We start from the raw sequence: 12,985 nt of genomic DNA, 5'->3' as shown, positions 1-12,985 counted from the left end.
GACCCCTTTCACCTGAGGAGGGTCCGACTCCTCCTTATCGCACCTATGGTCAAAACGGCATGAACTACGGTGCAGTTGCGTAGGCGGCTGCGCACGTAGCGACACGGTGGAGATGGCGGTTGGAATCGAAGTGAGACCATCGCGAACTGCAGTGATGGAATGTGCTAAGTAAAAGTTGCCCTGGATCTTGACCGGTCCGCTCTATCGCCCAGGGAGTGCGGTATCTGGACCATGTTTTGGGGCTACGTCGCGGCGCTCTTATCTCGGCCGGGCAATAGTGGAACTGGAGCGCGCAATTGTTGCATATGTGGATGAGGCGCCACCTCTGCTCTTCAAGTGTGGTGTTAGCGGTTAGTGGTGAGGGATGATAAAGAAGTTTATTATTGTTATTATTATTATTATTATTATTATTATTATTATTATTGATATTATTATTACCCACTAAGTATTCACAGAATGATGTCCACTAAATAAATGTCCACATAACAAGCATGAACAATGACCAGTATCAATATAAGAAGTGACTAAATAGTGTGAGTTTCAACAAAAGAAACACAAATAATGACCAGTATCAAAATAACAAGAAACCTGCTATGCAATGGTGGATTATAACAGACTAATCACAGTGGCATATATACTAATTACAGTGGCTATAAATATACTGCGTGTGGTGGAATGTCTGCTACTAGCATCGACTTAATTGTTAACTCGTCTTCACTCGAGAGTGGGAAGGACGCGTGACAGATGTTGTGCCCCATGTGCCCAAAACACGCCGTAACTTCAACTACGTTGTCGCCGCGGACTCTGACCTGCGAAAGAGGGGCTTAAAACTTTTGGCATTATTTCATACCTGACCAAGGCTACCTTTGCGAAGCAAGGGCAATGCTTATGTACACGCTTGGTACTTTTGTATCGCTGCTTCACTTCCTGCGAGTCGATCTCTTTTCCGTCTCCTTTAGCATGTTAGCAAACGTAAGTGTAGATACCGCCTTTACTGCTTCTGCTATCGTGTCCTCACCTTGTAAGCTTGGAACACGTCTCGCGCTCCTTCGAACCCAACCACTCCTAAGATGAATAGAACATTGTAGGTGGACCCGATACAACGAGCAATACAGCTCAAGAGAACTAGCTCTCTTGTTCGATGAATCTACACTTGACACTTACTTCAAAGTTTGTCCAAGAATCGAATGTTCTTCCCATGATGGAGAAGTCCGAACATCCGTCTCCATCATCCGTCCTCACAATGCTTCGCCAAGTCCGAGTTGCTATAGAACGTTTGGTCGCAACCCGGACATTGGACGGAATAGCTTATGCAAGAGTCTGCTCCGCTTGCTCGTGATGTTGTGGCAGCATCTTCGTGAACATTCTAAAGGTAAATTCAAATTATGTTTGGTAACTACGTGAATCACAAGTTTCATCTATCAGCAAGTTCACATGCCTTCCTATGTTTCTTGAATGCACTGTATGTGAAAAATGTTCTTCCGCAGTCCTTACAATTAAACTCTTCCGCATGAATGGCCCTCTTTACTGCGTTCTTAACGTTATCTACTTCCTCAGATCAGAGCACATGTGGACGTCTCGCATATGTTTGTACAGGTTACGCAGCAGAAAAGGTCCTTTCCCACAGATATTGCAAGGGGCAGAGGTATGCATGGCGGAGCAGACTGAAGAATGTCATGCAGTGAAGTAAATGGAGGAAGAAGAGAAGAGACAAGACGTTTCACTATTACACAAAAAAATGAGATAAGAGGGGATAAAAGCAACAGATCATTTATTGTTCCGCCATCAAAAGGAAAAGAAAGAGGAGGAGAGCTAACAACGTCTGCTGTAGCGTACAGTTGAGATAGAACAGTAACCTCTCTGAAGGAGGAACAGTACCCTTATATACGACTAAGGTGACCTTCTAGAAAATTCTACTCAAGCCACTCTAAGCGGGCTTATATACAACTGGAATGACCCTCTAGAAAATTCTATGACATCCTCCTATCTTTGTCCTCATACACATGTACTCATCCACATATGCGACAATTACGCGCTCCAGCCCCACTATTGCCCGGCCGAGATAGGAGCGCCGCGACGTAGCCACAAAACATAGTCCAGATACAGGCACTCCCGCCCAGGCGCTTACGCAACTGCACCATACTTTATGTAGCTTTGATCAATCGAATGAATAGGTGGTTTAGTTGAAGGTTTATTGCCACGGACAGGCGACCACAGATTAGTAACGAAGACGAAGTTACGTCTATTTATATATCAATCAAGAGTTACAACAAACGGGCCACGCCCACAAACTACTTGAGTTCCCGTGAGGTTACGACCTCATAGCAACTCAAGTAAGACGAAACTCACGTGACGAAATGTGTGTAGTTGGAGTGGGAGCACTCAACCGCGGTCTTATTTATGGATGTTCTATCTTTCTTTCATCGCTTACTAACTTTAGCTTACATGTCATAGATCCCCTAAGACTGCTGAATGCTTAGGTATTAGGGTTCCGCCTCATTTATTTATTTACTTCCAGATATAAGGGCGCGGCTGAGTGGAGTCTTCAGCCCTATTTCACCTGTGACCATTATCGCAAAGATGATAGAAAGAAGATACAGTAAGCGAAGCCGAAGAGAACGTGAAGAAGAAAAACGTTGAAGTTATAATATCGCATGTAATCACACGCTTTAGACGAGAAAGTGTACGCATAGGGAAAAAATCACACCATAGAAAGTATACAAACGACCAAGAGTATCTAAAAGACAAGCAAACGAACACAAGAACCAGAAGAATAACACAAAAAAGACAGGTAAAATGTAGTTGGGGGAGCACTAAGTGGCGCCCTTATTTTTCGAAGAAAACAATCAAATCAATCGGGGCCCTAAAGTGCAAGCATTAGTCTTACAGGATCTATGACATGCAAACTAAAGTTTCTAAGAGAGAAAAATTAAGTTACAGCATCTAGAAATAAGAGCGCCACTGAGTGTTCTCCCTCAAACTACATTCTTTCCAAAAAAAAAATCGGCCTGGTAGGTACTCGAAGATGAAAATTTGTAAAATTCAAAACCAGAAAATTCTACTTTATTTTGTCGTAAGTGCTTACGTGGTGTGTATTCTTCGCAAGAAACAACATATTGGACGCCTAACTTTCGATGACCGTTGCTAGGATTTGAGTCGGTTGTGCTCCCGTTCGTTTTCTTTGATTCAAATGTTTGTTATTCAGCGCTAAGTCCTGAATAAAGTGCCAAATAACAGTCGCGGGATCGTGTTTTGATCAATTGTCCAGCTAGCATGTTTCTCATTCGTTTTGGATTTCCTCCTGTAAGTCGAATTTCAGTTCGATGTGCGATTGGCAGTCTTTTTTCATCAAAATCGGAATCCCTGCTGGTGTATCTTCGCGTTATGCGGAAGTCTTCCGTCAGAACAGGTACTTTTCTTTCATTTTGAGGACTCACTTACGTAGATTCCTTACTTAGGGGGCGTTCCTTTCCATACACGCGGTGATTGATGTTTTTTTTTTCTTTTTTCATGCACAATTAAGACTACTGCTTATGTATATTAGTGTATTTTTTCTTGCGTTTGAGAGTTTTGAACAAGCCTCGCATCGGTCTTTCTTAACCTTTATTGGCAAACAGAGGATTTTCTCGCATTTAGCTTCTAAGTGCTTGTCATCAGTACAGAGGTGGCTGGAGGGGCCAGTGCGTCTTTCCTTTCAATTTTTTTTTTGAATTTTTGAGCTGTATGGGACTGTTCCTGGGTTTATTTCGCCCGCTGCGCATTCATTTGGCATAAAAATTAAATTGGTGGATGATTTTCAAGAAAAAAGAAGCAAAAAGGAGCGTCCGTTGAGTTTCGCATGCGGTAGAAAGCTCAGTGCATGCTTTCAATGAGGACGCGTCGCGCCAACTGGGTTAAACGCGCTAAGTTAACTTTTCACGTCTACTGTATATATTAATATATACTAAAAATAACTATGCTAAATCAATGAACAGATAAGTATATAGTATATATGTATATATAGTCAATCGGGATCGTATTGCTATGGAATCACGCGTTACTTCTTCAATGAAGGTGGGCGCTGACCTGTCACTCCAGGATAAAATTCATACAAGCAACGACAAACTCCTCGAAGTTCTTTTTTCATTTCATTTTTTCACTGTTTTGAAAAAGTCCTAGTTTACAATTTTTCTTTCGTATAATATTGTATTATTACAATTAGATACTCTTATCAAAGTTGTTTTCCATTACTTTTCTAGTTTATTTATTTTTCCTGCAGCAGAATTAAAGTTTTGGAACTTACGCTTACATTCTGAAGTGCTTGAGGAAATGACCCTGACAGCAGAAAAAAACTTCAAATTAAAACAAAAAGATTTCCATACGATGATGACCACGAAGCATGCTAATAGTGCGAAATTTGATATGAAACCAAGGCAGAAATGCAGTCTCTATTTGCGAAAATCTGAGAGGTGCTCTGGGGGCAAGGAAGTGACAAAAGTGATGGAAAAGGGCTTTGATAAGAATGCTTAATCCCTTTTATTCAATTAATGTATAGTTATGCGAAAAAAAGGCTGAAAACTGTCCAAAAGTACAAAGGAAGAGTCTTGAAAACTTTGTCGTGTCCTGTGGTGAAGGGGCAGCGCCTTTCTTCCTTTCTTCACCTAGCTGTTTGACAAAATAAACTTGTGAAAAGAAGCTGTTGTGCCATTATCATCAATTTGACAAGAATCCAACCCTTCTTCGATTTTTTCAAAATCTATTTTTTTTATTTGAAAAAACAGATCTTCTCGAATATTTTAAGCAACCAGATTAAAAATAAGATTTCAGTGTTTCAATGCCACAACTCTATTTCTGCATTTTTTTCGTCCTAGCACAACTGTGTTATTAAAGAAATGAAAAATGACAAATGAATGGCTATTTTCAGGGTTTCCAAAGACATGCTTCCAGACCTTGACAAGGCAACCCTAGCCGACTTGGGCGTGACAGCAGTTGGCGATCAGGTTGGTGCATCAAAATTACAGAAAATATGAATACATATTTGATTGAACAAAGAAGTTTCTGGAAATTTCCCACTGATCAATCTTTTGTTTTCGTATTTATCGCACAACTTAAACTAAATAACAATGTAATTACCACTGTTAGTCTTCAGAATAGTCTACATGTGTGCATTTATATGTGCTAGTGAAGTCGCGCGTCAATCTGTAAGTATAAGACAAATTCTCTACCTAGGAAATTATTAAGTAGGACTCCATTAACACGTGTTGAAGATCGCTGCAACTGTATACAGGTACACGAATGCTGAGTAGATAGGAATAACTCTGGATTATATAAAATTTGATATCTAAAGCTCCTGGAACAGAACGGAACAGTTTTAGTTAGCGATCCTGCGAAGTGCAAAGGATGCATCTCTGGAAATGGGTTCCGTTACACCATCTAAGCTACGCATTCGCATTACTGGACCTGAATCCGATAGTTTTCTCCCAGGTTTGTTAGTTAGTTATTTGTTAGTTATTAGCGTCAACGTTTACGTTACTTGTACATCACGATTCATAGTTATGTGCAGTTGAAAAAGCACCTCATCTGTACCGCTGTCCTCGATATTTTCCTAGTTTTACGGTTGTAGTGTTCGACGTTATTTGGGACAGGTTACCTACGTTGAGAATGTTTTTTTTTTTTAAATTGTCTTCAATGAGTTGAAGTTGAATGAGTTGTATCGTAAAGTCTTACAACAACATTGATGAATTCGCTAACAAATGGTTTTTATTTTTTATTGAGTTTTTGGTAGTCATTTTTTATTGAGTTCGCCAGAGTTTGTTGTATACATTATTTCTAATGCAAGCGAAAAGTTCAAAATTCACGTACATAAATTCGTGATTCCAATTTTTTTACCTGATATCTGTATTCGAAATGATTCACTGGTATCAATTTAGGTGGGAGTGTGTCCATGAACGTAGCAACTGGAAATGGTGAGAAACGAAGAGGAAGGCCTCCTCCTGACCGCCATGAGATTTATCACATCAAGATGCCTGAAGGAAATACTGCTCGTACTAAAAAGATCATGGAAAATGCTAACATGATGCGGAAGCATGGTTTGTCGTTTCGTTTCTGAGTTTGATTTCGATCGAGATTTTCATGTTGGCACGACAGCTATTTTGAGCGTGTGCATTCTTTAAAATTCGTTTATAGAGGGTTAGTGCTGTTACCTTGGTTCACAAAGTAGAGAGTTGGCCGTAGAAAAGGGAGGAACTTCTCGCAAAAAGCAAGAGTTTTTATACTTCCGTAGTCCTTTGGCTGATTTGTGCAGTTATGGGCACATTGTCTAGGAAGTGGATCAGATCCTCGACTATGCTCGCTATCTTCTGTAGTAGAGGAAATATTTGCACTACCTTTTTTTTTCTTTGGAACAGTGTTCAAAGATCTAATTGAAAAAAGTTTATTTCAAAACCCAGTCAATCCCCATCCGATAAGTAGAGTGAGTATTGTGTAGATTTTGGGGTCCTATTCCTTGCGTATTTTTCGTTTTTGTACAGATCAGAGCTGATAACCGAAACAAGCCGAAGCAGTTGCGTCAGCGGTTGCTCTTAGAGGTGGCGCGGTACAGCTAACGGTTCTTACCTAACACTGATAGTAGAGCATACAATTTTCATCTGCAGGTTTGGCGGTGCGCGGAACAACAGGCGTGCGACAAGGTGGAAGATCTGTAAGCCCAGTTGACAAGAAAAGTGCTGCGGTTGTGCGCAGGAATCAGGAACGAGGTGCATATGGTTTGTCAATTCCACTATGAAACATTATTATTATCCTATACCTTACTATTGAAGATTTCTTTCTATTCAGTCGTGTCGGTAGAAGGTGAAATTGTTGAGCGCAGTCTTCTCTGAGGATTTATCAGTGAACCTTAAAATGATATAGTTTTCCTGCTTGTAACTGGGCTATTCTCGACTTCGAATGTTAACGAGCGTAGTGGAGACTTAGCGCTTCTGTCGTTCTGTCTTCGTTAAAAATTAGTAATCATCTTCATCGATGTTGTACCGTGAAGGGAAACAAATGTGAGCCGTAGTAATGGTCTAGAATCTCAAATTCGCAATGAGCATTGCGTCAGAAGTAGTGATTTCATCTGCATGAACAGTACTTAAACAGTAGTAACTGAGAAGAAGATGAAAGAATCTCTTACAACTCTTTTAACAAAAAATATCATCGGGGACTCTTTATCAAATATCTGGGATCATATATACACATTTATACTCCCTCAGATGATTTGCAGCCGATTTCATGTGTGTTGCACTTTGAAGCGAATGTAGATACGTGAATACTCTACATGAACAAACACAAAGTGAAGTCTCCACATTTCTAGCGACTTCTCCTGAAATGAAAATGAGTGATCACTAATTTTTGGACCATTATGCAGAAAATACCTCAGATTTAAGGCGCAAATGTTAAATATGGCAGTTACTAGATCCCCGAATTTACAGGAACGGAGATAGATTACGTGCACTAAATTTATGGATGCAATAGATATCCTTTTGATTTCTTAAGGCCTCTTCTATGTTTGAGAAAAGGTGGTAGCAAAGGGTACTGCACGGCAGAACATCACAAAATTGACGAAGTGTGAAAAGTTGGTGGAAAACATAGAGTTCGTGGTGTAGATTACGAATATGAGCGTGCCTCCGCTTAATTTTTCCTGATTGCCTTCAAGAAAGGGATGGGAAACTGCATTTGCTCGTATGAGGTAACGTCCCTGTGCATGCACCGCGTTTATGACGAGCGGTCAAGATTGGGTACCCCTCACCAAGCTATTCAAGTAAAGTGTATGGATTGCTGAGGGGACTGGAGCGTGTACAAAGAGGAGTGGGGGGGGGGAGGTTCTAACGTACCTTTTAGGAGCAAATGCCGTCCCTTCCGCTATTTTTCGTGACAATTAATGACCACACTATTTGAAATCCACACTCCGCACTGTACGTTCTTCATCGGATTTCCACACTACGTCAATTTCGTGATATGCTGCTTTGCACTGAGAAGTTTTTCTTTAGCTTCTCTTTTGCTTTTTTTCCTTAGGTATTGGATTCATATTATTCTGATCATAACCGTTCAGAGGAGGTGCTGGTGTCTGATCCTATAATAACACGCTTAGGAGTACGAGGACTACATTCAGATGTCACCAGCAAGTTGACAAGTGGAAAAGTGCGAAAATGGGGGTAATAATTAGATTTTTTGGTTGCGAATAACTTCTAGATTCTTTTTCATCAGATTTCGGCATATCAAATATCGCAAGATCGACTTAACTAACTTGCAGCTTACGTAACGGAGCTTCTCACCTATCTTGTGCGGGATTGTCTCAACCAAGAGGCGATGTGGCTGTTCGTGTACAATTACCTTCGTCTAATGGTGTGGTACGACGAATTTCTACAGCGGTGAATGTTACAGAATTTTTCCTCGGGTTAATCGTTAAAGCTGAAGAATTATATGAGTGCAGTGTTTTACATTTGGGTCTTTTTCCCCAGTTTTGGGAAAATTCCTAACTTTTTTTATTTTATTAGTACAAATCAAAGACCAACAGTGTATTCAACATCATTATCAGCAACACCATAATCACTTAATGGACAAAGTCACAGTGCTCTTCTTCCAGAAGGAGAATGGTTGTGACGATAAAAAGTCGTTGAGTACGATTTTTGAGGTTATCGAGATTTTTGAGAGGTTTTTTTTTGCGTAATTGCTCCTTGAGAGCTCGGAACAGTTAATAATCTGTTGGGACAAGGTCCGCTTCGTTTTTCTCGCACTGCATCGGTCAGCTTCTGGAGTTACTTTATGTAGAGATTGGCGTTGTTGGTCTGATTGTCTGATTGCCCACCAGCAAGGCCCATAAGAGAACATCTTGCGAATCCCAGAACGGGAAAAATCAAAAGTGGTAAAAAAGATATGCAGGGAACCACTATGTTAAATGAAAACACCTTCCATACTGTTCTGGTTAAATGAAATTAAATTAGAAAATTTAAAAAATATCTCGCAAGTTGGAAAGTCGGAATTGGATCTAATAGTTTTTTGTTTAGCCTAGAACCAGTATAGCAACATCGATCCTGAATCGTACCTCTCGAGATCGGACTGGTAACATTCCCTTAGTTACTGTGAAGTTACGCGGTGCTGCTCAGAAGGAACGAGCGGCGGTGCGATTGCGAACTACTACAGAACGTAAACCTGTGCACATGCGACTGGGCAGGGTGACAAGTAGTGGGCGATTAGCACGATCGGCTCCGGTTCGTCAGGTGATTCTTTTGGATTTGAAATTCTAGTTTCCAATTTCTAGTTCTTTTCTATTTTGTTTTATTCCAAGATCTCTCATTATAGAAGCACAAATAGCTTGACAAACACTTTTCAATTTCCATTCGTGGGAATTCCATATTTTTGTTTTTTTTTTTCAAAATATTTTGGCTGATTTATATCATTTATTTGTTCACATTCTATACATTTTTTATATTTTTTTCATGTCTCTAATAGCTTTTGCATTAAGTAGAGCGAAATTAAAAAAAAATGCTATTTTTTAAAAAAGGGACTACGTGGTATACAAAACATGATATGCTAAGAGCTCTTTATGATTTTTCGACTGCACCATATCTACTATTACAGAAACCATTCGCTAGACCTGTATTCGAAGAAGAAGAGGAAGAAGAGGAGGAGGAATGCATTGAGGAAGAAATGTCAGAGGATCATGATGAATATTCCAATGAAGAGATGATATGGGAGGAGGAAGAACAGTTCGACGAGTACGTGGAAGAAACTCGACCAACCGTCTACAATCGTCTTTCTCGTTGACAAGTTCTTCTATTTATGTTCTGCGAATACGCAGCAGTGAAATGCTTGTTAAAGAAATTCGATTCACTGTTTTTGTCTCCTCTCGTAATATTTTCGTATCACTTTTTGACGTTCTTATGCACATTTCAAGATTTACAATTAATAAGTTGGCGGAAAGGTGTAGAATGAACGGGAATGACTCTGATAGGCTCTGAAGTTCCTACTTTTTTCTATCCTTCTCAAAACCATACTGAGTTAATGTACCAAAGATTTCGCGCTCTGTCTTTCCTCAGTTAGACCCAAAGTAGAGAAGAGTAGGGTTTTGCACGGTAGAATCCTCAGTGAACCTCGCTGTCGGTGGAAGCTGGCCACAAAATCGCCTGCAGCCAGTTGAAACATCACCGATTGTTTTTCGTTCAACACACAGCGGCACTTGTTTCCGAAAGCGTTCTCTAATTTTGGTTTCTAAGCGAAATAATTCGAAAGAGAGCGAAATAAAGCGAAAGAAAAGGGTGATTCCGTCCGTTTCTTCCTGATTTCCCTTAAAAACGGCCCGGATGATGCAGCGCGTGCAAGAAGTTGGCTCGCTCCAATCGAACTCGTAGAAAATAGCGCCCCGGAACGCTCAAAGCCGCATCTTTCGGGCCGTTTTTCACGGCAATTAGGAAGAAATGGACGGAATCACCTTCCTTCCCATTATCTACGACCCCCTATAGGCATTGGCCACCTGAAACCCGCACCACCTCAGATTCGTGGGAAGATGCCTTTAAATAATAGCTACCAGCTAACACGATTTGATGCAAATCCCTTATCTTTGTTGACTATTACCATAACCATGTCATTCTGTTACCAAACTTAGAAAGAGAATAAGAAAAAGCGAGCAATCCGCAATATTTTGGCTAATGTTTCTAGATTGTTCTGATATCAAGGGAATAGATGAATTTGAAGCACATTTTAATGGAACGGATGTAGTGGGATTGGAAAGAGGTTCTGCTATGGGTTGGACGGTGAATGGTTCGAAGCCGCCCTAGAGCCAACCAAACCCTTTTCTTTCCTTCCCATTGATAAATTGGAACCAGGCTTGTCTGAGAGGATAAAAATACTGGCTTGGAACAAAACACACATTCTATGCGGATTGATTAGCGCCAAACATTCAGTGCTTTTTATTCTTATGCTCTGAATATTCTAATGCTAAATGGATCGATTGATATTTCTTTAAGTCTTTAAGTCCTTTATTCTTAAGTTAGCAGCAAAATACCTCTTCAGTACAAGAATTTTCCATTGGGAAATAGAACGTTGTTAGTAATAATTTTCTCTGATTTGCGAAATGCAGAAATTTGTGTGAAACATTTCCACGAGGTGGAAAATTCAACGTCTTGACGCATGATGGCAGAGGAAAGGATGAGATGATCTGAAATCCTAAAGCCCATAATTTCCGTGCAGGAACGCTACAACATTATTTTTTCGTATATATTTGAGTGATTCCCGTGGTGTAACTGTTATAAATGCATATCACATAATTGTTACATATTTATTTTTTTCCATATTATTACATAATTGTTATTATTACAATTTATGGTACTCACATAAATTTTAACAATAGAACGATTTAAAAACTAACACGACAATAGAATCTGAAAAAAACTAATAGACATCATGATATTGAGCAACAATTGCTTCATAGGAACGACCGCAGTAGATAGTTAATTTAATAACAGCTAAAAAAATACAAAAAAAAATACCATCATAACTTTGAAGAGAGGAGGGCCTTTTCGGATTTCTACCGCATTACTCGAATTTCATCCGCCCTGCTTAGAGTTGTAGCTGTATTTTTTTTCTGAATTTCTTAGGTTTAAATCACTCCATTATTACGCTATGTTTTAGTTCTTCCTGGAAATCTAATCCGGGATTTTCGATTCGATCCAGTAGTAGATGTTTTTTTTTCAACTTCGAAAAGAGATCTTACTACATTAAACATTAAATGAATTAATTATTGGCATTAAACTACGCAAAAAAAACAAAAAAAAAATTAAAACCATCAGAAAAAAATCTCCTGTAGAGTGAGAAAAAATGTGTAAAGAAAAAAAAAAGAAAGAAAAAGAGTGTAAAGTTATGATTACTTCCATCTACTATTAGTAGATCACCTTGATCACTTTGACTCCCGCTCGATTTGTTCGAACGATTTCATCGATTTATTCGAGAAGGTGCCACCAATACTTCCATTTGTCTCAATCAAGTGCGAAAATCGCGTTTTTTTTTCTCTTCTTACACGTTTTTTCATTTCGTTTCTTTTCATTTCCATCGTTCCTTTCCTTCTCTTGACCTCATCCCATCTTACCTTTCGATCCATAAATGTATTGAATGAAGCCTGTTGCCCAGTTTTAAAGGCGGAATCACTGCGTTATCGCTGGAAGAAAATAGTGCAGAAGCGGGAAGTACTCGTGTTACTCGTGGATATCGTGCTACCGATAGCTGCACCCTCCTCCTCTCTTCGTATAATGTTTCAAAGCGATGAGGTGGTGGTGGTTTTCATCAAGCGCTGACTAACGTAGGCCCCTACGCTCTGCTGTCTATGTTGTCCGTAGCTTTCAGCCATCGAACGTGCATTTGACGTGACCATAAACGAAAAAATCCACCAAATGAGCTACCATGAGGGGTTTTTTTTCAAGGGGAAAAAAACGCACGAAGAACACTACAAATGGAAACCTCTAAGAAATTTAGAGAGCGCTGGCTTCCTACCAAGAAAATGACTTGACCTGGGAGTTTTTTTTTCTGTCTCGAATATTCCATCAGCAAACGAAAGCAACGGAGCCGTTTTTGAAAATTCTTCCAGAAAATTCCTACAGCAGCGGTGTTGTTTTTGGAGAAAACGTCGAGGGGGACCGTTTTGTCGATTTAAATCTCTTAGAGGTTCCCATTTGTGGTTCTCTTTCTGCGTTTTTTCGAAACAACTCGAAATAACTGTACATCTCATTTCTTCTAGCGTTTCGAGAACAACCGCCTGATTTTTGTGGCAAGCCAGCTCCAGCTCTTACAAATAAAATGTAATAGACTTTATATACAAACCAATATAAAACAAAATATAAATACAAAACCCCATGCTAATATCGATTCTTGTTGAAAAACTATTTTTTATTGAAAACTTTTTTTTATGAATTGATGAATATAATTGAATGAATATGAATTTTTTCATAAAAAACTATTTTTTTGTGGATTCGCTTGA

At 39.5% G+C, this 12,985-nt stretch overlaps 2 protein-coding genes across 4 annotated transcripts; one reads left to right on the top strand and one right to left on the bottom strand.

Annotated features, from left to right (window-relative positions):
* Nucleotides 1–650: 650 nt before the first annotated feature.
* Nucleotides 651–1,232, bottom strand: RB195_012800 (uncharacterized protein; the record flags this gene model as incomplete). The annotated part of the gene is made up of 4 exons (XM_064202345.1): nt 651–809; nt 865–953; nt 1,019–1,065; nt 1,165–1,232. The coding sequence occupies 4 exons, from the start codon at nt 1,230–1,232 to the stop codon at nt 651–653; spliced, it is 363 nt and encodes a 120-aa protein (XP_064058226.1).
* Nucleotides 1,233–1,584: 352 nt separating this feature from the next.
* On the top strand, nt 1,585–9,783 carry RB195_012799 (uncharacterized protein; the record flags this gene model as incomplete). Of its 3 annotated transcripts, none has more annotated exons than XM_064202344.1 (11): nt 1,585–1,645; nt 3,149–3,170; nt 3,320–3,409; nt 4,904–4,979; nt 5,355–5,463; nt 5,910–6,068; nt 6,633–6,734; nt 8,069–8,171; nt 8,270–8,387; nt 9,024–9,236; nt 9,598–9,783. In XM_064202344.1, 11 exons carry the CDS (start codon nt 1,585–1,587, stop codon nt 9,781–9,783), a joined length of 1,239 nt encoding a protein of 412 aa, XP_064058223.1. The 3 variants fall into 3 exon arrangements, with proteins under 3 accessions (XP_064058223.1, XP_064058224.1, XP_064058225.1); XM_064202343.1 differs by having other exon boundaries at nt 6,633–6,743; XM_064202342.1 differs by lacking the exons at nt 1,585–1,645; nt 3,149–3,170 and having other exon boundaries at nt 3,324–3,409; nt 6,633–6,743.
* Nucleotides 9,784–12,985: the final 3,202 nt, after the last annotated feature.

The sequence above is a fragment of the Necator americanus genome, chromosome V, assembly GCF_031761385.1.
Source record: "Necator americanus strain Aroian chromosome V, whole genome shotgun sequence".
NCBI classification, from domain to species: Eukaryota; Metazoa; Nematoda; class Chromadorea; order Rhabditida; family Ancylostomatidae; genus Necator; species Necator americanus.
The sequence above is the reverse complement of the archived record's forward strand: the minus strand, read 5'-3'. Positions and strand labels throughout refer to the sequence as shown.